This window comes from Columba livia, chromosome 8 (assembly GCF_036013475.1).
Source record: "Columba livia isolate bColLiv1 breed racing homer chromosome 8, bColLiv1.pat.W.v2, whole genome shotgun sequence".
Taxonomy (NCBI): Eukaryota; Metazoa; Chordata; class Aves; order Columbiformes; family Columbidae; genus Columba; species Columba livia.
This window is the reverse complement of record NC_088609.1, coordinates 13,941,814-13,967,841: the sequence shown is the minus strand read 5'-3', so window position 1 is coordinate 13,967,841 and position 26,028 is coordinate 13,941,814. Positions and strand designations below refer to the sequence as shown.

General features: G+C 39.9%; 2 protein-coding genes across 27 annotated transcripts in view; one reads left to right on the top strand and one right to left on the bottom strand.

The window, feature by feature from the left end:
* Positions 1-24,808, bottom strand: part of USP24 (ubiquitin specific peptidase 24) — a 62,681-nt gene extending 37,873 nt beyond the window's left edge. For all 4 annotated transcript variants that reach the window (XM_065070943.1, XM_065070944.1, XM_065070945.1 and 1 more), the window contains exons 1-15: positions 24,509-24,808; positions 12,198-12,363; positions 11,173-11,240; positions 9,750-9,893; positions 9,122-9,244; positions 8,209-8,244; positions 7,567-7,632; positions 6,008-6,073; positions 5,030-5,104; positions 4,145-4,303; positions 2,775-2,889; positions 2,164-2,267; positions 856-963; positions 281-376; positions 20-181 (exon numbers count right to left, since the gene is read on the bottom strand). In XM_065070943.1, coding sequence (XP_064927015.1) covers positions 20-181; positions 281-376; positions 856-963; positions 2,164-2,267; positions 2,775-2,889; positions 4,145-4,303; positions 5,030-5,104; positions 6,008-6,073; positions 7,567-7,632; positions 8,209-8,244; positions 9,122-9,244; positions 9,750-9,893; positions 11,173-11,240; positions 12,198-12,363; positions 24,509-24,808 — 1,788 coding nt within the window. The remainder of the gene's footprint in view (positions 1-19; positions 182-280; positions 377-855; positions 964-2,163; positions 2,268-2,774; positions 2,890-4,144; positions 4,304-5,029; positions 5,105-6,007; positions 6,074-7,566; positions 7,633-8,208; positions 8,245-9,121; positions 9,245-9,749; positions 9,894-11,172; positions 11,241-12,197; positions 12,364-24,508) is intronic.
* Positions 24,809-25,096: 288 nt separating this feature from the next.
* Positions 25,097-26,028, top strand: part of LOC110363002 (uncharacterized) — a 339,437-nt gene continuing 338,505 nt past the window's right edge. For 15 of the 23 annotated variants that reach the window (XR_010474068.1, XR_010474067.1, XR_010474064.1 and 12 more), the window contains exon 1: positions 25,118-25,610. The gene's annotated coding sequence lies outside the window, so the exon portion shown is untranslated. Of the gene's footprint in view, positions 25,611-26,028 lie in introns of all 23 variants that reach the window. The other 8 variants (XR_010474071.1, XR_010474070.1, XR_010474069.1 and 5 more) reach the window with 5 other exon arrangements.

Below are 26,028 nucleotides of genomic sequence, written 5' to 3'. Positions count from 1 at the left end.
GATAAAATATTAAACCAACCCTCTTAATATCCTCTATGCATTTGATGATGTAGCTTCTTTTGATTGCCTCTTTCACCGCATAGGCATCACTAAGGATTGTCAGATGTTCCTCCAAGGCCTGCTGAATAAGACTACAAGGTAACGTTGGAAGATGAGCCAGCTCCCAAAGCACCTCCAGAACCTAGAAGAAGAAGTGCAAGATTAGACAGGACCTAGTGAATATAGAGACTAGCAGCCCCAGGTTTAATTAAAAAAGAGATTCTATTTCACATTCACTTGCCTTTCCAGTGGTCGTCTCCACCCGCGCTTCTCGACCAATACGCCCTATGAGGCTCAACAGCTTCTGCCGCACTCTATCGCTCTCTGTCTCCCAGCTCTGGGTGGCAAAGAAATAACATTTGCTACTACAGCTGCAAACAGTGACAGTCTGTTTGGTCTCAAGTGTACACAAGAATACAATTCACAACTGTTTTACTGCAGGAAAATCAAAATACAGACAAGTATGTTTCCACCATGAATATTTCCTTATTCTTGCTACTGGGAGTTAGAGCTACTAATTTGCACAACACTTTTTTAAATATAAACGGGAAGAGATTAAATATTATAATAAAAATCTCACTTTTTAAGTACTTTAGCACTGCCTATACAACGCACTTAAAATCTAAGTCAAGGAGCAGAACAGGCTTCTGGGTTAAAAAAAAAATCAGTATTAAAAGTGTTATTTTATAGCCAATTCTATATTTTTATGTAGAAAATATAAATGTACTCAAGGAACTGGCCTTTTGGTATGTTGGATGCACGAGTATATCTTATCAATTTACTTCCTAAGGAATGTAAATTCATGTGAAAACTTACCTTTTGGATTAGGACAAATAAATGATTGAGCTGATCAGAGCTAAACTTCACGGCGGCTGCAGCAATAATGGTATGTATGTTTTCAATCACAGTGGATGATTGTCCTGACTGAAAAGAGGAAGGCAAACACGTGAAGGTAAGTCTTTATCCCAAATGCGACAAAGAAAAATCTTCCTGTAAGCCTTATCCTACTATTCATACTGAGAAAGAATAACAGCTTTTGACATGTTAGAAACACAAGGTAGAATAATTGTCTCCGCTCCTTGTTTCACTGGCAGAGAGGTCTCAGAAAGCAATTCCAAAGCAGGAAAGAACACGTTAGTCTGCCGTTACTACAGCAGCTTCACGATGCTGTGATGGCACATACCGCTGCGAGGTGTGGTGCCAGCAACACAAACATCACTCTTCTCATTGCCTGGTTAAGTTCACATGTGGGGTGCTCCATTCCCAATGCTCTTTAAGGCTTTACTCAAAAGCGAGCAATGAAAACACTTCCTCCCACACTGATGGCAGCACCATGGTAACAACAGCCAGAAGGAGGGAGGAAGTATTGCTTTTTATTAAAAAATACAAGTGAGCGGGCTAGAATCATACTTCAGCTCTACTAAGCATGCAAGACTTGCTACCGTGCCCGCACATCCTGTGGATCAGACAGCGTCCCATGAGTTTAGTCTAAAACGCCAACATTTGGACAGAGAAGAAAACCATTTCCTGCAGCAGTAGATTATGTTTCTGGTCAAATTTTCCACATGTCATTTGCATTAAGCAGTCAAACCACCCTTCCTACACAGCCATAAGTTGAATATACATGAAGTGAACGTAAAAAGATGACTTGTCAGTCAATTGGATGTATGTACAGGAAGTTAAATGGGAATTCATACCATCTGAGCGCACTCTCTTTCAAGTCATACAGTGAGCTGCATCGAAATTTATACCTCCAGCCATGAAAATTAATATCCTTAGGCATGGTCTTTCATCTAGACAAACATTCTACCACATATTTCAGGCTGACAACTTCTTACTCCAAGTCAACTATTTTTGCTGCCCCTTAACACTTGTTGCAAATAACTGAACTTCATCATAAAATGTAACAGCCATGTTACAAGAAATTGTCAGAACATTTGATTTTAAATGGTAAAGGAAAAAGCAGAATAAAGCCTTTGCATTAATTATGCTGTTAAAGTCTCAACACCTCCACTTCACTATAAAGAGATGCTTATATTATAAGAGAAACCAAAAAATTCTACCACTAGAATGTTTGCTTTTGTAAGACAGTCTAAAAGCACCTGCCTAGTCTTGGTTGCTTACCTGAATCCTCCAAATTTTAGTGAGCTCATCTAAAGATAATTTACTGCCCAGCAGTTCAATAATTCCCTTTATACGATCACAGTATTGTGCTTGGTCTATATTACCTATGAAATAAAGAAAGGTAAATAAATTAATATATTTAAAACAGCAGTAGATACATTAAAAACCTAAGAATAAACAAGTTTTTTTAAAAGGGAGAAGAACAAAGTCATCTTCATTTGAAAAATCTTTACTGTTACAAACAAATCTATCAGTTCAAAGACAAAGGCTCCTTCCAATTTTATTTTATACATCTGATAGCAGTTCACACCTACAGGGCCTTACTACTTGGAAAAAAACCCAAGACCTCTTTTCTAGGGGCTAACAATATACAAAGATAAACTGAGACTACAACCCCAGGCACAGCAGAAGACATCTGCACAGATGTGAAATACAGGAATAGACAATAACAGCAGAATTTGCAGGGTTTTCCTCAAGCAATTTTGAAGATGATAAAAACCTTTAACTCCTTTACTGATAGTGTTCCATTAAAATGTAATGAAAGGGACAGACAAAATTTTTCATTTCAAGACATTCAAAGCACATGGCAGTGTCTTTGTGAAAGCGCTTACCTTCTAGAGCAATAGACAGGACAGAATTTTCTACTAGCCAGTTCAGTAATCTGTCTGTATCTATTGCATTCTTCACTGATTTGGATACAGTGCTGTCTTCTATTAATTTTGTTACCTAGAAATTGCAAAATGTGAGATTCTAACAGTGATTCCCACATGCATTACACATGTACACAATGAAATCTATTCAAAAGGCTTACTGGGAAGTTTCACTGCAAATCCTGAAATATTTTGAACACCAGTGCTTGGGTTTTTTTATTTGGTTGGTGTTTGGTGGTTATTGTTTTTGTTTGGGGTGGGTGGGTGTTTGTTTTTAATAAACTGTTTGAAAGCAAATTTCTAACCAGAAACACCTCCTCACCACCAGTCTCCGATGCAGTGGATTCTTATTTCTGATGTGACACAGAAAAGCTGGCCTCTGTGCCAGGAATATTTCTACACATATACCAGAAGTAGGTTATCTCAGGCTTCTGCTTGTTACACTGAAATCAGTGTCCTATTTTTTATCCAATACAGAACTGATACAGGCTCCTCACTCTAGGGAGAAAAGAGTACACTTCTGTTAACGCCTCCAAAAGCCGTATTTTTATCACTTCACCAAGGATACATGGCACTTATGATTAAGAACCAAACAGCAACGGGTTTAAAAGCTCAATTTTCCCATGAATAAAGCAGCAAAATCCTCAAAAGAGACTCTAAAACCCCTTACAATGTCTGCATAGTAAAAAAATGCCTTTTTTGGGGACACTTGAATTGTATGAGTTCTGGGAGGAAGAGATGAATGAAAAAGCACAACTCCCACGAAAAAGAAACTGCTTTCTTCTTCTACTTAGTTATAACATTCTAGCACAAACAGCCTTGGTCCATAAACTCCAGCTTGTAGGTGCTACTACAGTGTCCATGTACAACCACAATAAAAAAAATACAGTCATGTAATGATCTGATCTAACTGAACTAAGATACCAATCTAGAATCAAGTCACTTCCGCCCCTACCCCATGCTTTCCTCTAATGAGAGGAAAAGAGAAAAGGGATATCCCATAGGATGCTCTGAATTATCAGAGCTATCTTAATAGCAGAGACCATCACTCATAAATCAATCTGAAACTGCAGTTCTTAGAAAAGGTTCAAACTATGGCTAGTTGTTTTCTAAGTGAGAGGCCACAGTCCTTGCAGTGGCTACTAATATTACAAACGACACTTATCATATTAACTTGTTTTGGTATTTATCACAAACCAAGCTTTTGCTATGGCAATGTAATTTGTCAGGAAACATTGCACCATCTTTTTAAGGTTGTGATTTCAATGAGTGACTAGCCACCCATTCCACCTACACACATGCACATGTACACACACAAAAAGCAAACCTACTTCTTTGAGGGAATTCATTTTTGCACTGAAGTGAGGAGATTTTAACATGCGCAACAGAATGTCCAGCCGTAAATCATCTACCGCAGTGACCAAGTCGGGTTGGAAGCGCATACACAGCAGTTTGATACCAGACAAGAGCTCAGGGATACTGACCAGTCTCTGATTAAAACAAAACAACAAAAAGGGAAAAACAGAAGCTTTGCTATTTCTGCTATTCTGTTTCAGACTCCAACGATTCACGAACAGTAGGCTTAGTGATCCAGTACAGACCATTTAATCTATGAAACGAAGTACCACGTACATCAAAAAGTATTACTTGTACACTAGAAATTCTAAGACAACAAAACTTTTGGTTAAAGAGGACTCTCCTTCTACAGATTTGCTACACTAAATTGCTCCTCTGTAATTACACAACCTATGCATACTTTCCAGATTACAATTAACAATTTAAGTCTAAGCAAAAAGTCAACAGTCAAAAATTTAATGTCAAATTCAGAGTAACGCAGGAAGTAGTCACAAATTACATAGACATTTTATCAGCAATTACCAAATTCTTGGAAGCGAACAGTTAAAGAATTTAACAGACTGCAAGACAGGACATATCTTCAAGTCAGTTAGAGAAGTGAACACACTGTGCACTTCAGAAGGGGACCAACAAAAACATAATTGATAGGAAATGCAGCAAAATATTTTTAAGAGGGTCATGACAGATATCTACTGAAAAGGGTATTGAGTGGAACTGGCTAAATGTATTTTGGATAGTCAGAATGGAGAACAGGCTGTATTTCTGCCAGTGAAAAGAAAGCTATTGTTCTAGTCTACATTGCCAGCATTTCCAAGACACATAGGAATTTCTTCCTAAATATTTAATATATAAAACATTACCTTGTCTTTCAAGTCCTTCTCTTCTACATTCTGTACATATTTGATCATTTTATGAATGATTGGATCCAGCATGGGCTAAAGAATGTGAGAAAAGGACAATCATTTTAGGTTTCCTGAAATTAATTACATTACTCAGAAGATCTGGCTGCAGCAAAGTGAAAATACATAGCTGAAAGCTCACAATTATGTTAGACATACAGCAACACCTACAACATACATAAAACTGGTAGGTATGTCCAGAAAAAGAAGTAATTAATAATAAGAAGCCATTTCAGACCACTATAATACAGGTTAAAAAAGAAACAGCTCTTTCAAAATGCATCTGATATTAGAGGCATATGCTGCTGATTCCCAGTGGCTTCTAAACTAACTCCTCTTCAAATAAAGACTTTCAGTCTCCTATTAAATCAACAGTTCTTATCCGTGAGCCTAGGTGAGAGTTTTTTTTCCTCTACCACAATTTTTTCCAGTGTAAACTCTCATATCCATGTGCTTGATCTCAGTCAGAAAGTTAAATTTAAACCAAAATTCATCAATCAAGCTAGACTCTTTTCCCCCATGCTTTACACTGATGAAGCTCTCTAATGGCAGTGGCAAAGCTTTTCACGGTTGGAGATGTAGGTAAGTGGCTACATATCAGTGTGCTTAGAAAATGAATATGAACATCATCTGAGCTCTCTATCCACCACCCTCAGGATGCTCAAAGTGATTCTTGTACTTTATGCAAAGTGAGTTTTGAAGGCTTTTCAAATTAGTCACCAGTTTCACATCAACACAGTTGTAAACTAATTTTCAGTCCTCTTTTTTCAAATTCCTATGATAAAAAGAACAGGCTCTCATGTAGGTGTCTTTCTGATACCACACTGCCCATGATCTACTTTAATACTGAGAGCTCCATCTAAATTTGAGAAAATTACTGCTTTCACATTTCAAGGCTTTACTATGTGCTGATAAGAAATCATAACAAAGACATTTTACCTGTACTACAGAAGAGTTAAGATATTCTGCACAAACTCCAAATGGCTGAACTAACGCAGAGATTGCCTGAAAGAAATACAGCAAGTATTTAGCTGCACACATAAGAGATCTTTTCAGAGCTACTGACCTATACTTTAAAAGTCAAATTAAGGTGAATAAGTGTCATTTATCTCATATAGTAATTTCCAGTCATTTGCTACAAATCACTTCTGGTGTGTAATTCCTTTATAACAATACATAGTTCAGGGAAGAGATTTACTCTACAGCATATAGCATGTGTTTTATATTTTTGCCCGAAATAAAAAATGCCCTCACTAACCTTGGTCCCCTCATAATTCTGTTTAGCCTTTTTGTCTAATCCTTTTTCAGTCACAGAAGTAAGCAGAAAAGGACACATCACATTTTTGTTTCTGCCCACAGAAATTAGAAGTGTGAATGCCAGACTTAAGGTTAAAGCCAATGGCAAGCAAGATTTTGTACATGTGTCATATATATGCCAAGATCCCTTTGATGCATGATTGATTTTACTCTTATTTACTTTATACCCAAACTATATACTTATGCCACCTAAACTATTCTATGATTTTGTGATTTTTCAAGTGGTATCTATCATCAATAAGTTAAATGTGTAAAGGCATTTGTCTACCAACAAATAATACCAAAATTGGTTTCTTCTCACACTGGATCAAGGTGCACCACTGCAAACAAAGGCCTAAATTAAGTGATGCTGAACCAACTTCCTTGCTAAGCAAGCAGTTTTAAATAAAGTCAAAGCTTGTATTGCAATATCAGGATTTAAATCGAGTTTCCTTATTCTTTTGTCATGCTCATATATATATACCACAGAATCACAGAATCTTTATAAAGTAGCAAATATCAATAGTCCAAGAAAAGAAGTTGAATTCTCTCCAAATGGCATTTCACTGAAAGCAGATTGATTTTATACTCAAGGACAACATTTTAAATTATATTGTTTTCCTTTGGTCTCCTTGTTCTTTAAAGTTTGAAAGATTACAAAGCCTTCTGAATATAGATTAGGAAGCTAAAACTAAACAAGTAAGGCTTTGTCACCAAAACCAGTTTACAACTGTTGACCTAGTCAATTTTTAGACACAGGTCTTGAGAAGTTGCTTAGGATTAGACAGTGTGTGTCTTCCTAAGGATTTTTTTTTTCTTAAACCATGATCTCTGTAATACATGAGAGAAGTCAATTCACTTGCAGCTAAATGCAGCTACAGCTGAAGTAAAGAGAAAACCAGGGACATACTTGTGAATTGACAGTGTGATTAGACTGATTGGTGTCTAACTGGAAGGCTGAATGTTAACCAGAAAGGTCCACAAACCCTTAATCTTTTCTGGTATGTCTCTAAAGCTCTTCAGTCAGGATTCTCACACACAACCTCATTTGCCTTCCAGTCTGACAGCACTTCTCCAGGGCTCTGCAGAATGTTTCTCTGGCACTGGAGTAGAGCTAAGAGCGCTGTCAAAAGGGACATGTCTGGCTCTACATGAAGTGTGTAATGGAAAGGGAAAAGGCCTGGGACAGAAGATGAACTTACCCCAAGTTCAATATCTTCTGAATTGAGTTTGGACTGAATTGCTGAAAAGCCACCCAGCTCTGCAAACTGAAATGAAATAATTAAATAATCCGTATGTTAGTGAACTACAGTATCTTTTAAATAAGTTATTACAGAAATTCCTGGGATGCCCACAAGTATCCTTTACCATAGAACATCACATTCAACATAAGATTTGTGTTTTCATGGGAATTCAGGGGCAACACTGGGGAGTGGAATTATACCTGGTACCAGTTTAAAAACGAAGCTAGAAACTCTGTTTTAGGTAAAAATGGATATAGGGAAGAAAGCTAGGCCACATATAGCAACAGATGACTGGCCTAGCACATTTGACCGGGAAACAGCACTTCAGCCTAAGCTGAGCTCTCAAATTTCCCCAGTCATAGCTGTCACGTTAGGGTGAAGGTGCTCAAGTGAGAAGGCAGCAACTCAACAACATTTATTTAGCAAGGCCCCTTCCCTACCTGTAAGCAGGATGAAAATCTTAAACTATTTTTTTGTGGTTGTCACAAAAGTGAACCGTGGAAAAACAAGTCAGGGGGGTGAGGGGAAGAAGAATTAATCTCTGACGTCCAATGAATTCAAGTGAGAAATAACAATTCTGTGTGGTTTACATTTACCTACCCTGTTTACCAGATCCACCAGCCACCCATGAGGTTCCTTGAACAATTAAAATATTAACAAATTAGTAGTTGCAACAATCAATGCTAAACATCTGTCTTCTGAAACAGAGATATGGACACATTCAACCCACTAACTCACACCCAAAACGCATGAGCTACTATTTCAAAGAAAATAGCAACGCGTTTGTAACAGCTCCTTTCCTACGCACGTAGATAGAGCTCTGGGACATTCTCATTAGCATCAGCCTTTTTTGGACTCCCCTTGACATTACTGACCACGTGCTGTGAAAATACTATGTATGCACCGTGGCTGCTGACTCATAATCAACTATATTTATAGCATGTTAGCAGCGTGGAACATCACTAACAAACCTCCCCCAAAGCAGCACACATAGAATTTTCTTTCTACGGCCACAAACTTGTTTCCTGAAGGAGAGACCAACACCACCAAGGTTTCTTTTTTAAACTCACCCATCTAGAACTACTGTGACAAGACAGTGCAAATCTCAAAAACTGTCTTCCTGTCAGCATGTCTGACTTGAAGATAACCTGTCCTTGGCTGTTAGAAAAGCACAAATTCTCTGCTAAACTGTACACTTTGAATTGTCCTCGTCAGTTCACATTCAACAGCCAAGCAGATGTCAGTCCTTGGATGCAACAGATCCACCCCTCTAACTGTTGTGATACTCTGGACATTGAAAGTACATTGATTTCTAAATCCAGCTGCTAACAGAGAACTGGGATAATTTGAGAGGACCAATTCATTTATACAGACCAACATACAGTAAAGATCTATTTGCTGCAATTCTTGGGGACATATTTAAGCTTTCTTGTGTTATAAATACTTACTAATCAAACAACTTTTCCTGAAACAAAGACATCTACTCTAAAAACAGGTTTTAGGGCATGCTTACCTTCTGAAAAGTGGATATGGGTGAGACAGCATGCATGTTCCCCTCCCCGAAGACTTCTGCCCAGTTTCTCTGGCATACCTTCATTCGATTCTTGAAATGATACTCATTGTCAGGGTTAAACGCCTTGAAAGAAAAGCCCATGGCAATGAACATCACAGCTTATGCCAGTCTCAAAACTGACTTTTTCAGTTGAGCATTCTCCTGGTTGACAGTTAAATATCTAGCAAAAAGTAAAGTTTAACAGAAGACCCCTGCTGCTGCCTCTCTGTTCTCACTGTATAAAGCATTCTCAAGCTTCCACTCTGTATAGACAATATCCAGTACCCCTGTGAACCAGTTATCTGTATAAAGGGGAGATGAACTCAAAGTACTAGTTTTAAAAAATAAACAGTGAAGTGACAGCAGATGTGATTTTTTTTTTTCTTGAGAGCACTAGTTTTCAACAGTTTTGAACAGCACTCAGCCGTCTAAGAGTTGCATACTGGATGTCAAAAATCTGCAGCAAGCAACAGCTGCAGATTGCAAACCAATATACTACAACTTAAATACAGTTAGAAGAAGCAGCAGCAACATAAATATAAAATACCAAATACCCAAAGATTAGAAACCCCATCAAAGAGTCACATACCATTGTAAGTACACCAAGCAGGCCCACGGGAATAGGATCTTGTTTTACTCTTTCTGCAACCAGGTCCACTAGCAGCATAAGCATGTTGTATATTCCTTCATGGATTTCAGTTCCCCATTTGTGAACAGCACTGGATGTCAACAGCTAAAACAAAAACAAAAGGTAATTTTTTAACATTTGAGCACAAACACCAAAAAGGAGAAATCTATCAACCCTTGAGACTGTTTTCAGAGCAAATGTTTCCTTAGAGTGTACTAAACACTGTCTGGTGTGTTTTTCAGATACTCTCCCTGCACTAACGGCTTAAGTGTTAATTAAATTTGTAATTTAATTGAAGGACACCTTAAATCACAGTTTATGACAGAAAATACAATGTCGCAAAGCAAACTGCTTTCCATTTCCTCACACTAGTAAAGACTGTATTTCTTGCAAACAACAACTAATACGCAAATAACTTTTTGGAGATTGATGACACACTATTAAATCTTCAGGGAGACGTGCCACAAAGCTGCACTGATTCAGCTGTAATAACCATTTACCAACTCACGCTTTTGGAACAATTTCTATTGGAAAACAAAGAACATGTACCATGAAGAGAGAGGTATTTAATGCTGCTTTCCCACCTACTGAAATATGTTCTTTAAATCTGGCCTAATGTGGTTGTTCATGAAGGACATGAACTTCCATCTGCAAATTTCTTCTGTGTCTGAACATGAGCAGTTAAACTTAATACTTCAAACAAAATTACCTTTTCTGCCATTTGAAGAAACAAGAGAGTTTCTTGCAAATATTTCAGCATATTCTTAACTGAGATTTTTACAGATTATCCTTCTGGAGGTGCAATCTATACTGTTTATTTAATACGCAAAAGATACCAAGTAACTTAAAAGTATTACATGTAAAGCTATTACTCTAATAGAAATTGAAGGGAAAAAATAATTTGTCTGTCTTCCTTAAACATACTCATATTCTCAGTATTTTAAGAAGAATTTAGCAACCCTCTAAAGAAGGAACAGAAAAAACAGAGTTAAAGGAAATCTGATTTGAACTTGCCATTAATGTCTGTATCCAAGGGTCTTTAAGCCTGTCTTTAGACTCCACTAATTAATATAGAGCTCTTCATTTAAGAAGGAAAAAAAGGGGAAAACAAAAAGCAAGCAAGCAAGAAAAAAGTGCTATGTACCAGAACTAGCCAGAGCTGCAGAACTGGGACTTTGTATGATTTTTAATGTAAGTTTATATATGATTTTTATCTAGGAAAATAACCTGAATTATATGATTTTTATCTAGGAAAATAACCTGAGTGTGATTTTAATCTAAGAACATACTCACTAGTTATCATAGTTTCTGAAGTCTGGCTAAGACACTGCTTCTACCATGAACAAGGCAAAGAAACATTGAATTGGTCCATGTACCTACTTACCTTTTTAAATGCTTCAGGCATACATCTGTCCATAAACCTCTTGCAATTCTCATCAGAATCAGAAAGACCTTTGCAGAAAGGAGAGTGCTTTTAGAAGTATTTTAAAAACCCCAACTCTTTTAAGACTACTGCACGGAGCTTGCTGCAGGTTTTTTGGAACACTGACCAAAACCAGCAGTAATAAATGTGCTACTGTTCATTCATAACCAGCATGCCTGTTCAGCCACAAAAAAGTGTGAGTCAAGAGAACTTGCCTTTTAGAAATAAGAAGTTTCCCCATGTTCTTTTACAACTTCTTCAAGCATATTAGTACTGTAAGTATTTCTCTCTTCAAAACTTCTAACTTAGATAATAACTTCAGATCATTTCTGATGCTTCACAGCCTCCACCCAAAAACAAATTAAGCACACCCTTTGAATACAGGTTAGAAATAAAGAAGTAAACCAGAAGCACCTAACAACTTCCATTCTTCCAACAGATCATAGAATCATAGAATGTCCTGAGTTGGAAGGGACCCACAAGGATCATCGAGTCCAACTCCTGTCCCTGCACAGGACAACTCCACAGTTTACTCTATGTGTATCAATACTGAATACAGAAAAGTCAAATTCAGCATCTAGTGCAGTATAAGCACTTCAGCAGGGAAAAAACAAACAGTTATATAAGTGTGGTACAGCATGGATTTAGACAACAGCTTGTTTTTATGAACTGAAAATAACCAGCACAATGAAAAAAAGGCGTCAGTAATTCAGCTCTGAAAACCAGTAATTCCTATGATCTTTAGAAAATAAAGAAACATGTGCTCCACTTTTTAAAAAAAGCTTAAGTCAACAAATTGCTTTAGAGAAAAAAAAATATTCCAACATTCTTTTTAGAGAATTGGATAGAACAGTTCACAGAGATGTGATCATTCTGCAGGGTGCCAAGTAAACAACTGCAAGATTCATAGGGAAGACATGACTCCCCATATTACCCATGAAAACCTTTGAACAGATAAACTTCGTATGTGCAGAAAAAGAACTTACCCAGTCTTGCCAAGTAGGTGGATGCAATTAGGCACTTGCCTAGAGACTCTTCCCGCTTATAGGGTATGGACCAGTGATCTGTTAGAACTCTGCTCTCCAGCTCGTACAAGTTAGTTGTTGGAAACTCAATACCTTCACCAGAGCAATTCCCATTTTCATCATTTTTCTGTGAATAAAAAGGAAGTTCAAGTGAAACAATTTTTCTCTCCTATACACTTTGAAGGCTTCAGAAAAAGTGACTGTGCTCATGACAAGCGTATTAAATTCTCAGCAACCCTGAGGCTGCTAGTGTGTTTCAAAGCAGAACTTAATATTTCAAGTTGAATTGAAGGGATTACATACTTTTATGTATTTCATGTAGGTGATAACTACTATGTTTACATAACTAATTGCCTATTTAAGTGGCAAATCTTGTTCCTTAGCATATCAGATTCTACAGCCAAGTGATAAGTATTTCCAGTCCCTGTGAGACTGTAGAGTACAAACCTTGATCCTCATAGATCTGCATATTAATCCTCTGTTCAGCAACTGCTGTAGAATATGGAAGAGTTTATCCTAAGGGAAGCCAATTTCATCACCCTCTCACCCCATCACATTAAGAAACATAAGACAGTAATGCAGTACATAAGGATTCTTTTTTAATAGCTAATTATCTAAAGACAAATTTACATCTCAAATACAGTTTTCTAACCAGGAAACTACAATTGTCCTTTTCCCGAAGTTAAAGTGAATTACTGGAAAATGTTCTGGAAGGCAAACACGGAAAAAGCAAGCAGACACCTGCAGCAAAGCTTCATGGGTTTTCTTCCTAGTGCCACTAAACAGCAGCTATTTCTGCATACAGGCAGAACTCAGAATTAGCCCCGCGTTCTCTGCTAAGTGCCATACAAGGTAACCGTCTCAGGAGCGCCAAACAAACAAGTGGACAAGTTATCCATTTATTTTATTTTGTTTATTTTTTAACCTCACATACTACTTGATGTGTCAAAGAGCTCACAGGGACTAACTTTCCCTGCCTTGACAAGGGCAGACAAGCCAAGCAGGAGAAAGGCCAGAATGTCTGGATCAGGCCCAGCAGCAACCAGGAGCAACTGTCAGAGATGGAGGAAAACATGAGTGCGGTGATGGTAACAAGATGCCCTGAGAGAGAAGCCAGGGACGTGTAGAGAAAGGACAAACAGAAAACACGATTCAGAGTTTAAAAAACAGTGCCAGGGAACTGAACAGAACAAATAGAGAGGAATAAACCAGAAAAAGAACCGAACTGGGGAGGACATGGATACAAAGAATGAAATCTATGGATGCGGGTGAATGTGCTTCCAGCTTTCTGCCTGCACTTGCTATTATTAAGAAACAAACGTGTCACATTCACTTTCACAATGATTCAAGAATATGAAGACAGGGAAACAGCAATGGTACAGAGCTGACCCTTTAAAGTTCACTGGTGCAGGTGACGGTAGCAAACAGTGCTGGACTTACTGACAGGTTCTAGGGAGCAGCAGTGAAGTTTATAGGAACGGAACACAGAACAGCACTCAAAAAAAACCTCCAAACATGTCAGCGTTTGAGAAGTAAGGTGCCACCTTCCCCCAACCCACTACTGAACATTTAGTCCTAAGTTTGTCATGATGGAAAATTGTACTTTAACAGACCTGAATATCAGCTTCTGAAAGTGCAGTCAGCTGACCCAGTACTGCACATGAAGTTTAATGTAATTCACATCTAGCAAATCATGCCCCATTTAAAGAATTCACATTTTGGAGAAAAGATGTTTGAAGGTCTAAATGAAAAGACACCAAAAGCATTTAAAAGCAAAAGTTTTCTAGGAAATGCGCTGTTGTATTAGCAACAGTTAAGTTTACTGCTTTTCTAAAGGACACCCATTCAGAACACAAATCCATTTCCTGTAGAAAATAAAGGTGCAGTTACAAAGAAAGCCCTTAAAGTAACAGTGTGGGATACAATGATTAGTCTAATAAAGGTAGACTCAGTACAATATAAACATTTAATTGCTAGGTCCCACGTTTCAGCTCAGCCTAGACTTGTAGCAAAGGAAAGCAACACTTCAACGAAAGATTACACTAACTGAGCTACGGTTGCTGCATTCCCTAGAGGAACGTGTCCACGTTAAAAACATCCATTGCTAACACTAGTTCCAGAGGTGCAGCCTGATAGCTCTGCAGATCTTCAGCTCTTGCTGACAAACTCCACCTGTTGTTCTGCTTCCCCATCTGCATTTAAGCCACATTGCACTTTCTTTACTTCTTTCCACAGGTCTGTAATATTACGGAAATTCATAAGGAAAGAGTGAAAAAACACGTGTTCACTGTACAATCAGCTGCCACAAATAAGGGCATTATCATAAATTGTGCTAAGGATATGTCTGGCCTATTGCTGCATTGAGTCTAGCAAAAATGTAGCGAAAAGGTTTTTTTATTTTTTATTTTAAACACAAGATATAACAACAGGTATGATACTGGGAATATTGCCCTAATAACAAAGGGAACTATTTGCACTGAAGGAGCACATCTTGGGCATATTCCACTAATTAGAGACAAGTCTTCTTTCTTGCTGTTGTCTTCTTCCTTCCTTCTCCCTTTTCTGCTACTAAAACCCTGTCTGGAAAGTATAAAGTTATTAATTTCAGAACATACCATATACAAGTAGCTTCACAGCTACTGTGAAATCTGCAACAGGCTGAAATAAATGCCCAGGCAGTTCAAAACTCATATTCCCCTTCAAATAATTCATAAATTTAACATGCTGTATTTTTGGAGATTACTACTATGTTCAGTTTCTACCAGCGCAGACCGAGTTATTTCTTACAATGTACCTAGTATGAGTAACAGTCTCTTTAAAGACTCATTGCTGCTCTTTCAAAATCAGTGTCCTTCTCTACAAGAAAACCCCCAAACTGTTCACCATCCAACTTTTAAATCAATTTGTGTACTGCTCTTTAAAGTGAGGGGTTTATCAACAGCAGCTGTGGTCACACAGTGCAACTTCAGCTCAGCTCCTGCACTATGTTATGCTGCTTGCTAATCAACACAGGCTCACTCTGACGTCCACAACTGCAACACATCGCAGCTCAGAAGAGGCAGCCACAATTAACACTTCATATTATAACTAAGGAGACAGGAATTGTTGCAGCAGACACTAATGTGGGTCCACAGCTGAAATAAAAGCTTTTAAACAAAGAGTGTGCTATACATGATAATAAATAGTACACAAGGCCATGTCAGCCTCACATAAAGTGGTTTTTGGAATTACATTTTTAAAAAATATATAGAAAGTCTCTCCTCTCAAACAGATGACTTAAGAATGGCATCTACCAGCTGATGACCTAAATCAGGACTAAACAATTGTGGCTGAAGTGACTTATTCTGGACTGGCACCTGACATGTTAAGGATTTGTAGGGATATTCTCCAACAACAGAGTAATAAAAAGCAAAGAAACTACTCCTGGCAGTCAAGAAGTCATCCAAAGATAAGCTGTTTAAAAGTTTGCAAAAAAATTATCTGTTTTCTGAGATAGGAAATCACAGTGCACATTGCACATCCTGTGACTCTTTTCCCTTCTGCAGCCGGAATCTTGAGAACAAAAAACATTTGCTGGCAAACATTTTTGATGCCTTCTGATCCACCTCTTATTACACAAAAGCCCTGAGGATCCCTCCATTCTAGCAGCACTACTTGACTCTTTTGGGTTATCTTCAAGGTGTGCAAATGCAGTGATATCAAAACATACACACACGGGCCCCCAAGAGAAATATCCTCATGTGAACAGTCTCAAGTACTGATTTGAGATTCTCACTCTGGGGACCTGGCACCTCCCAGAGTTGTTTGCAAGGCTGAATAAACAAAAATTATTACATATCTGATCAATGAAGCATTGCATAAGTCTGTAGGATAAAACCTTCCATGGAGAGTAACACAGAACAAAGATCAGCCTTCATACAAGAAATGAAATATAAATTAATTGCTGAAAGGTCACAGTTCAAAGCTGCAAAATGTATTCCTGCAATACTCAGCTAATTAACTCACACAACATTGTTTAAGTAAAGCTGACATTTACCATATCAGTCACTTTCCATAAAACAATAAGTTTAAGAGAGTGTTTTGATGCTAATTGGCAGTCTTAGTAATGAAATTACAGTCATATTATAATTTAAATTAGTTAATTTGATTTTGATAGAAGGTTACCTGCAGAATTTATTATAACCAGAGCTAAGTCACATTATGTGCTCTTGAATCTAGTGTAACTTATGAAGCAGAACCCTAAGGTGATGTTTCTTTCAACAAGCAACAGAATCAGACTTTCTAAGACACCAACATATCAAGAAGTTCTCTTCACCCTCATGCCTCTACAGTAAGTGATTTTCATAAAATTACCATCATTTTGTAGGTAAGAAAATAGAATTTTGATGCTTGACTGTTTTGTTAAAAAAACCCAAACAAACAAAACATGCTTTGTTGCTACAAACCTACAAACAGGATCAAATTTAATTGCTCTGAAAAGCACTAATGAAAAACGTAACTAAAGCCAGAATGGGAAGCCAAAAAATTATAGGTGCACCATTTAGTTTTTGTCACGGACATACTAAGCAATAAGGGGGAAATAAATTTTTCAGTGCTTCAGCTTCCCTGGCTGTGAAGTGCCCGCAGTGACACTGCCCTGTGCCGCAGCGCTGCTGCACCAGCCCAAGTGTCTGCAAGGACTGCAAGGTGCTCAGGTGGAGGTAAGAGAAACACATTGAATACCCAGAAAAACAGAGCATTTTGCTGCTCTCTGATCTATTATGTCCATCAGTCTGTGGGAGAAGCTATGAATCCTGGAGTCATGACTTGACAGTCCCTCTACCTGGCACACTATTGATTAAAGTAGCTTCCACTTTCAAGCCAGGATGTCAATTCTTTTTTCTTTCAATTAACTCCTAAAAGGAGGATATTCTGTTACCTAGAACCAAATCACAGGGGTAAGAACTGAAAGGCTTTCAAATAAATCAAAGCTACTACTTTGTACTTACACTTGAACACACTAAGCATGAGGTATTGAATGTTTAAAAAGAGTTACATGTTCATATCTGTATCCTACTTACTTTTTATAAACTGGCATTCCAGAAGCTTAAAAGCTTCTTCGAACTCACGTGAAGAGGCAGATGTGGGAACAAAATTGAAGAGTATTTCCCAGTTGCCTGTTCTTGCTAGCAGATGAAGCTCATTCAACTCACACTGCTAAGAGCAAGCTGGGTAACCTTTTAAGAATATGACAATATTATTAACCCTCAGAAAAACGGTGTTGTATATGGAATTTTCCACGTTATGTTTCTTATTTGGCAATAAGAAAACCCACTGTGATTTTTTCTAAATGCTTTACTAGTGAGTAACCATTTATTTGCAAAGTATAGTAAATTTTTTTAACTGTTTTAAGTCCTAAAAAGATACAGCATCTTGCTCTTGCATTTTCATCCACAGAAAAATATCTGTGGGCAAAACTTCTGAGTACAGCAACAGATGTGAATGCTTTTTGGTATTTATGTTCTGCTAAGATAAAGTAAGCCTGTTGGGGAGATATATGCATGTTTTATTCTTTTTGCATCAAAATTAAACTCTTTAGTCCAAACTTTTACTATGCAGTCTTTTCCTAAGAAAAAAGTTAGTATTTCATCATGTAAATATAAAGGAATGAAACCAGTCTATCACTAAAGGAAAATAAATCCTGTGTTACAGACTCTACCTAAGTGAAGCTGATTTAGTCTCTCACCTTGCCATAAAGATGTCCTAAGAAAATTCTGATTTATTTAGTGAATGTCCTCAAAGAACGTTTTGGACACTGACCTTAACTGAGAGTTGTACAAGTGCATTAGCAAGAACGTATGGTTAAATTAAACCCTTCTTAGTAGTTTTAAGGGATTATAACAAATCAACCAAAAAAGCCCATGGCTTCCCCTCTTTCCCTATCTCTCACAAGTGAGAACTGTATAAGACTGCGAATAAAGACACAATATACATTTAAAAAACAGAAATAAAAATAAATTCAGCAAAGCTAAAATTTAACTAGAATTTTCTAGAAACATTGCTCGTACAGGTCTCCCTGATTTCCAGGGTGACAGCGCGATATTACCAAGCAATATTCCCCAATGTACTTGCCTAGTTGTTGAGATGTAAACACAGTACTAAGCATTACAGCAAAACAAAATAATTGAGGCCCTGCAAAAATAATTTGAATTAGAAGATCTATTTAACTTTTTAAAAAAGAAATATCTTTGCCCTTTCATACTATTCTTACCATAGTATTCAGTGGAACACGAGGCAGACAGATTAGTTACAACCACTTTTGGCGATGTATTTTGAAGTTTGATAACTAGCTGTAGGCAAGGGAGAGGTCATGGAAAGCACACCGAGGAATGCCATTCATAAGGAAACAAGGAAAACACGCTTATCTTGCATGTGTTTTCAGTATTGCTGGTGGATATATTTAAAAAACTTACTCCACTAACGTAACTACAAACAGCCAGCTGGAGTTGTTACCATTATTCCTCCCAGCCCTTGAGTTTTCATAAGCACTCCTCCCCCCACCCCATGCTTATTTCCAAGTAACTCAAAATAACTTTGTGTGGAATCAGATAAACATTGTGCTTTAATGTGATAAAACAATGAATCACAAATGCTTAGCATTTCAGTACTTAAAATCAAGTAAATGCTTTTACCTTCCTTTGCCAAAACACCAGGCATTAATAGAGAAGTGCTGCAGAAACACTAGAGAAAGTATTTATTATAACATTTTATGGGTCAAAGGTCAGGCTCTGGAAGGTAGGATAAATCCACTCATCTACACTTCTGTTCTATGGCTGCATGCTGGTATGGAGTGACACAGAGACTAGAACTAACAAAGCAGCTGACAAAGTTCAAGTTATACTATGTATCACTACACAATTGTGATTAACTAATATGAAAAAAAAAAAAAACAACCCACAAACTTTAAATACCTCTTGAGAGGTATCAGAACAAGGGAAGCCAGAACTCCTGGTAAGTCGTGAGCAGGAAGCTCAAGCAGCAAGAACATTGAGCACACTGGCTTTTTAAAGTTCATTTTAATTTGGCTCATGAGGCATCACTGAAACATACATACCAAAGACTATTCCTATGGCAGCACAAATACACAGTTTTTTTAAAAATAAGAGCTTACAAATGAAACAGGGACCTCCTTTCCATCTTTGCCCTTCTCATACAAAGAGGTACTGTTCCTTAATCCAAAAGCAATCCAAATGATTTGTTGGAATTTACTACTAACACTGGCTAATTTGTTTTTATTCTCATTCTTCCTCAGTATTTCACTTCCTCATTAAACAGCTGCCACAGAATAGCACTGTAAACTGGGAAGATGACCAGAAAATGCCTCCAGAGAACATTCTATCAAAGCCGCTTCCTGCTCAGCTGAGAAGCTGCTTGTGCAGAACCATCTCCTGCCTCCACCGACCCTGCGGGCATCACCTTCGCTGATGAACCCCTAATTATAAAGCGCTAGTCGCAATCCAAGGATTAGTCTGACAATCACATTACATGATAATGAGTTTATAAATTATTCAAAACAAAGCTTACATTTAAAATTAACCCACTGCACCTGTCAGTATCAACCCTGTTTTCCCCAACTTCATGTAGCATCTCTAATAGTCTGCATTATATCAAGAATGAAAATCAGGATATTTTTGTTCAAAGTCCAAGAAAGCACTAACACAACCAGAACCTAAATAAGTGTTCTACACCAGGGCCACTGATTTTTGAAAACAGTGATGCCAAAAACCAGAGGCACTAAAATACTAATTCCACTTGACATTCTGATGGCATCCAGCCAGGGACTCTATGCCAGAATCCACCACAGAGCTTTATTTGATTGCTTAATTGTTTTACAAGGCCAATTCCTAGACAAGCCACACTGTAAAACTTCCACATGAGAATGCCAGAAAGATTCACTTTTGCAAAGCTCCACACTACTTACAAAACAGGAGACTGACTTTAAATTTATAAAATTGTAGTGTGAAATTCTTCTAATTTGCTCAAAGGCTAAATACTTTTTCGTTCTTTAAATAAATACAGCTCCTTCCATTCAAGGATCAAAGAACCTCACAAACCTTACATTCGTGGTACTACTACTAAGGCACACACCATTATCCCCATTTTACACACGCAAAGCTAAATCCGAAGCGAAATTACACCCGCACTGTGACACAGCACTTCTGTGGCAGAACTGCTGTGGGTATTGAGCTCTGATAATGAGGAGAGAGAGGGCTGTGAACACCACAGCTCTGCAGCATGACTAGCGAGAATGTTCCTGGCACTGTTACTCACTACAGTCGCTGGCCTGTTTCTTGCACAAAACCCTCTTCTCTCTAAATCAAATAGCACCTCTAAAAGCAATCTTGGACAAGTTTTATTATAAATCTGATCTAGTAAAATCTGGTGCATATGAGCTTTTGATCCAGTACAACCGAAAAAAAAAAAAAAAAAAAAAGAAAGAAAAAACAAACCAAAACACATCTTTGAGCACATGCTAAATGAGACAGAATAGCTAGAAGGTAATATAATCTGTTAATAACAATTTACTCCAAAGGTCATAGCAATGACTCTCAGAAGCTGTTTAAAAACAAACCAAGACTACTTTAGTAAAGGTTATACAAACTACTGTTATATTTTCAACATTTTTAGTGTAAGTGGGTTCCTACCCCCAACTGCAATCTGAGGTTCTCTGGTCATAACCCCCACATTCATTTTGACTTGCTCTTCTCTATCCCGTGCCCCCCAACTCAGGAAAGTCACCACTTGTGGCACTCACAGCAATTCATGGACACAGTGACAGACATTGTCATCACACCAATTTGTAGTCTTAAATTATATGGATTTACCAGCACTTCATAAAACAGTTTATCTGTCAGTCAAACGAAAGGAGGAGCACACCATCCTTTCACCCTTCCCCATCAGCAAAGAATCACACGGTAAAATTTTGTATGTAGCCTAAGGAATAAATGCAGAAATCCCAAATTCTTGCCAAAGTGTACTTACGAGATTCACTTCATCCAACACACATAAAAACAGAAGATATGTCAGGCAAAGTTACCTCTTGTAAAAACAGGTGATCTCAGCCTATCAAAGTGGTTTGGTACTATACAAGGCAAAATTTCAAACCAACTGTAAGCCCAAAATTGAGCTTCCTGATATTTCAGAAGACTACACAAACCAATGTGAAGCCACCTTTGTATTTCCAAATTTGCCTGGCCCTTTTTCTTCTAATAAGTTAAGCATGGTCACTCTAACAGTGTCAACTCCAGAGGCACACCACAGCTATTAACGTAAAACTGAACCAACTGTACAATCTTTGGAAGACATTAACCTGCTGAAACTGAAGCGTCAGCCTTCATTAAAATGAATTTATATAGGTCTTCATCTCAAGTCTCGCATATAAAGCGTACAGCATGTGTCAGGCCAGCTCACAGCAGCTGTCTAGCTTCTGGGCCAGTTTTTCCAAAGTCAAGTTTCTGTAACGCTTCCAGACACCCCTGAAGACCAGCAGGCTGGATCACGCAGAGAGGATTCACACTGGTTTTACGCTTATTGAAAGAAAAAAGTGGTTTTACTAGTATGATACGTATCTGGTTGCTGTGCTGTTCTCAAAGAAAACAAACAGACAGGCCTTTCTTTGATCAACGTGCTTAATGAACACAACAGATCCTAACATTATGTAATAGAAACCAAATAAGCATATGCAAACATAATGGATTCATTACTGATTAGGGAAAATGTAGTGTTTAACCATTAATAAATCTATTCTTATATGCATGGTAAACTCTACTGAGTCAAAAAAAAAGAATGTAAACAGAAAGTACAGTCCTGTTACACACAGGTCTTGGAGAATCACTACAGCTTTCTTATTTTTTAAATAAAAAATGAATCTAATCCTAACTTTTGCTTATGGAGAAGACTCCTAGATTGGAAATTTTTATTTAGGAGAACAGTTCTACTAATTGTGCTCATTTGATTTATATGTTCACAGACATTGCTGATAAATCACACCTAAAATCTAGCACACCACTACCTCCCCACTAAATAAAAGTTAAAACTACTATGATGATAAGGAGGAACATACGCTCCAAGGGCTGGCAGAAAGAAAGATGATACTGCGAAGAAGATAAAGAGAAATAACATCTGAATTACCACAAGACAGTATGGGGTACAATATGTTCCAACATAATGTATATGACTACAATGAATACTATAGCTATTTGTGTGATGGCTTTCTGTACTGCTTCCTGTCCTATAAGCTTGTGCTGAATGGAAAGCTACTTACTGATTAACCACCTAAATAATAGCTGTAGTTTACTAAATGTGGTTCTAGATTACATTGAAGAATAGAGAAAACAACAACTGATCATATTTAATTTTCCTCCTCTTTACAAAATATATGTCAAAAGCTGCTAGGTTTTACTGCAATATTAGACAAATAAGCCCAGGCAACAATCCCAAGTCTTAAGATTTTTACAGCTATATAACTCTTATATTACAAAAATATTGTTTTGCATACACATGCAAGAGTTGACTGATGCTCACGTGCAAATGGATCCAATTACTAAACTGAGGCCCAAACTTGTACAAAGTTTCATGTAGCAAGATACTTCTGAAATGCCTATTTTGTGGATTTGCAGTCATTTACCTATATTGAAATGTTCTGGTTTCCCTCCTGTGGGTTAACAAGAACATAAGTCAAAGCAAACAAGAACAAGAGTGACAAAGGAAACTATAATGTGTAAGTAAGTTTGATCAGACATACAAGCTGAAATAACAAGGGAAAAAAGCCCTCTTAGTCAGGGTTGTCAAAGTGTCACTTGTAATAGGAACAGGAGAGGGGAAAAAGAAGTGCTTCTCTCAAGTTTACACTGACAGTTTCTCTCAAAATGTCACACTGACAACCCAGATTGTCCCAACCATAACTGTATCTGATAGGAAAATCCACCCTCTTGCTGGCTAGAGAGATCTGAATTCACTCCCAAGCCTTCAAAGCAAAGGTCTGAAGCAATAGGGAACTGGTTTCTATCAGTGAAGTTAAACAGTGACTGCTCTTCCGCACAGCACACATGCCATCCCACAGATCACCTTACTCCACAAGCATATATCACCGTCTTATATGAGCGGAGGACCTAACCCAACTTATTCAGTGAACAGAATCGCGTATCTTTATCCTCCAAGACTGAACTTCAACAGACCGAGGCTATGGATAGGGATGATCTGTGCAAGTGTAGTCACGTACAAGAAGGTAGGTGCATGTGTTCTTAATATATATAAATATTTATAGATACATACACAGAAAGATACCACTTCTGGTGCAGGAAATCCTCAGGACACTGTTCACGGAAGCCTGGGAGGGTGTGTGAGTTTCCCTGGTTTTATTCATGTGCTTAGGAATCTGCTATTGGCCACTTCTTGAGCCAGACCATGCAAGGTGGCCCTTCAGTACCACACAGCAGGGCTGTTCTTCTGTTCTCACCCCTTGAGTTCCAGAGTCTGGACACTATTAATTAGCTCTTTTCATATGACCACTCTGAAAAGTTTTGGAAAAAAGACCTGGAGGAGGAGAAAGCTTTACAGGTAAGTGCTACTAGACTGTTCCAGGCTGCAGGGAAAGTGCCATGAGTGTATCTGCTGGCTGAGGAGTTCAGAGTTCTGGAAGAGAGAATAAGGTATACAAGGAGGATGGAGAAGAACTGGGAAAGGCTGGCATTCTCTACTTCAGGTCCATTTTAGAATACAGCTACAATGCAAGTAACAAGTTCAAATCTTTGTTTCGAAAATATCTGAACTCACAGCATTTCTATTTCTGAATTTATACTTAGCTTATCCAAATAAAATCGTATGCAAAGTAACACCCTTTCCTTCACATTGTGTGAACAGTTAAAAAATAAATAGCCATTAGTCACTCGGCTTATGCAAGAAGGCACAAGAGGGGGTGAACACGAAATAATCCTACGGTAGCCACACATTCCTGGAATGCCAAGGAACAGCCTGGGCGCTCTTCACCTTGTAGTGATCGCAACCAGCAGCCACGGCGCGCACAACCCGGCAGCGAACGGGACCGAGCGGGGCAGGCGGGAGGAGAAGCGCCCGGCCCGGGGGTGACGAGGCCGACCCCGCGGGGAGCCAGGGCTCCCCTGGGCCACCCTCCCGCCTGCCCGCCGGCACACCCGCAGCAGGGAGGCTCCCGGGGCGCTTCCCCTCGGCCGGCGCTGACAGGAGGCCGGGTCCCGGGGCAGCCCGCAGCTCACCTCGGTCTCCACCACTTCGTGGTAGGCGGGCGGCGGGTCGAAGCCGCCTCCGCCGCCGTCCCCGTCGCCGCCGCGGGGGCCCTGCCCGCCGGCGGGGGAGCCATGCCCGCCCGGCGGGCCCTGCCCGCTCTCCATGGGCTCGTAGCCGCCGTAGTGGAGGCCGGGCCGCTCGTTGGTGAGCAGCGCCACGGCCTCGTTGATGTCGTTCTTGGCCAGACGCAGGGCCTTGCGGATGGCGGCCGCGTCCGAAAAGCCCATGCAGAGCAGCGTGGTCATGTGCTGCTCCTCCTCGCTCTCCATGGCCGCGCCGGGCCGGGCCGGGGGAGGGGAGGCGGCCGCGCACCGAGAGGCGCCGGGCTCAGGCGCTACCCGCCCCGCGCGCCGCCATGTTGACGGGAGCGCCTCTCGCCGCGGCCGCCCCCGCCCCCCCGCGCGCGCCCTCTCACACACGCGCCCCCTCCGCCCCGCCCTCAGCCCGGAAGCGGCGGCCGAAGCCCGGCTGGGGAAGCGCACGCCGGGACCCGCGTCACGTGATGGGGGTGGTGCAGCCCGGGCGTGAATGGACTGGCAGGGGCGAAGTGGGGAGAGGAATGGGAGGAGGGAGCGGCCGTCGCCATAGTAACGGGAGCGGGCGGGCGTGGCCGGTGGGAGTCACGTGAGGGGGAGAGGCGTTGCCAGGGCAACGGGACCCCAGCCGGAGGGGCGGGCTTGGCGGTGCTTCAGCGGCCGGGCGGGCCCCCTGTGGCGGAGCCCGCCTAGCGGGAACCGGGCTGCGTGCCTGGCCTTCTGCCCGCTGCTGGTAGTTCCTTCTTTAATTACGGCTCTTACTAGTGAATAAGTCCCGCAGGGGCACGGCCGGCGGGGCGGTGGCTGGGCTTTCACTGCGGAACACGAGCAGGCCCCGGGGCTGAGGGGAGGCCGGGCGAGGCGGGAAAGCGCTCGCGCACGCGGTGAGGGCCTGTGGACGGGAGCGAGGGAGCTGCTCGGGGAGGCGGCGGGCAGCGCTCTCTGTGGTGGTGAGGGTCGGTTTTAAGGAGAAACGAAGCCCTGGCCCTTGCCACTTGTGGGCGGCAGCTGGACAGCGAGTCCTGGGGTGCAGAAGGTGAGTGGTGGCGTTTGGGGCTTGCCCAGGGTAGGATGTGGTTCCAGCGCATCCAGAGCTCCCTGTGACCACAGGCCAAGTGCTGCCCTCACTGCCAGCTGCCAGGGGATTGCTCTGGAGAAATGAGTTCTTCAAGCATGTAATACAGCAAACAGAAATGCAAATCCATACAGAATGAAGTAGAGTGCAATCAGATAACAACAACAAAAAAATGCTGCCCAAAGCAGAAAGTAAGTTGTATGTATTTCTTAAACACACACACTTAGTGAGCTCTGGTACTGCATGAAAGTCAGTAGATCTGGATCTCCTGGCAATCTCTCAGGCAAAATTTATCACTTTGTTTTAAAGATGTATTTTCTATGTCCGGAGAAGAGGAGGAAGGAGGAAACAGATGAAAGATTTGCCAAGATCAGTGCTG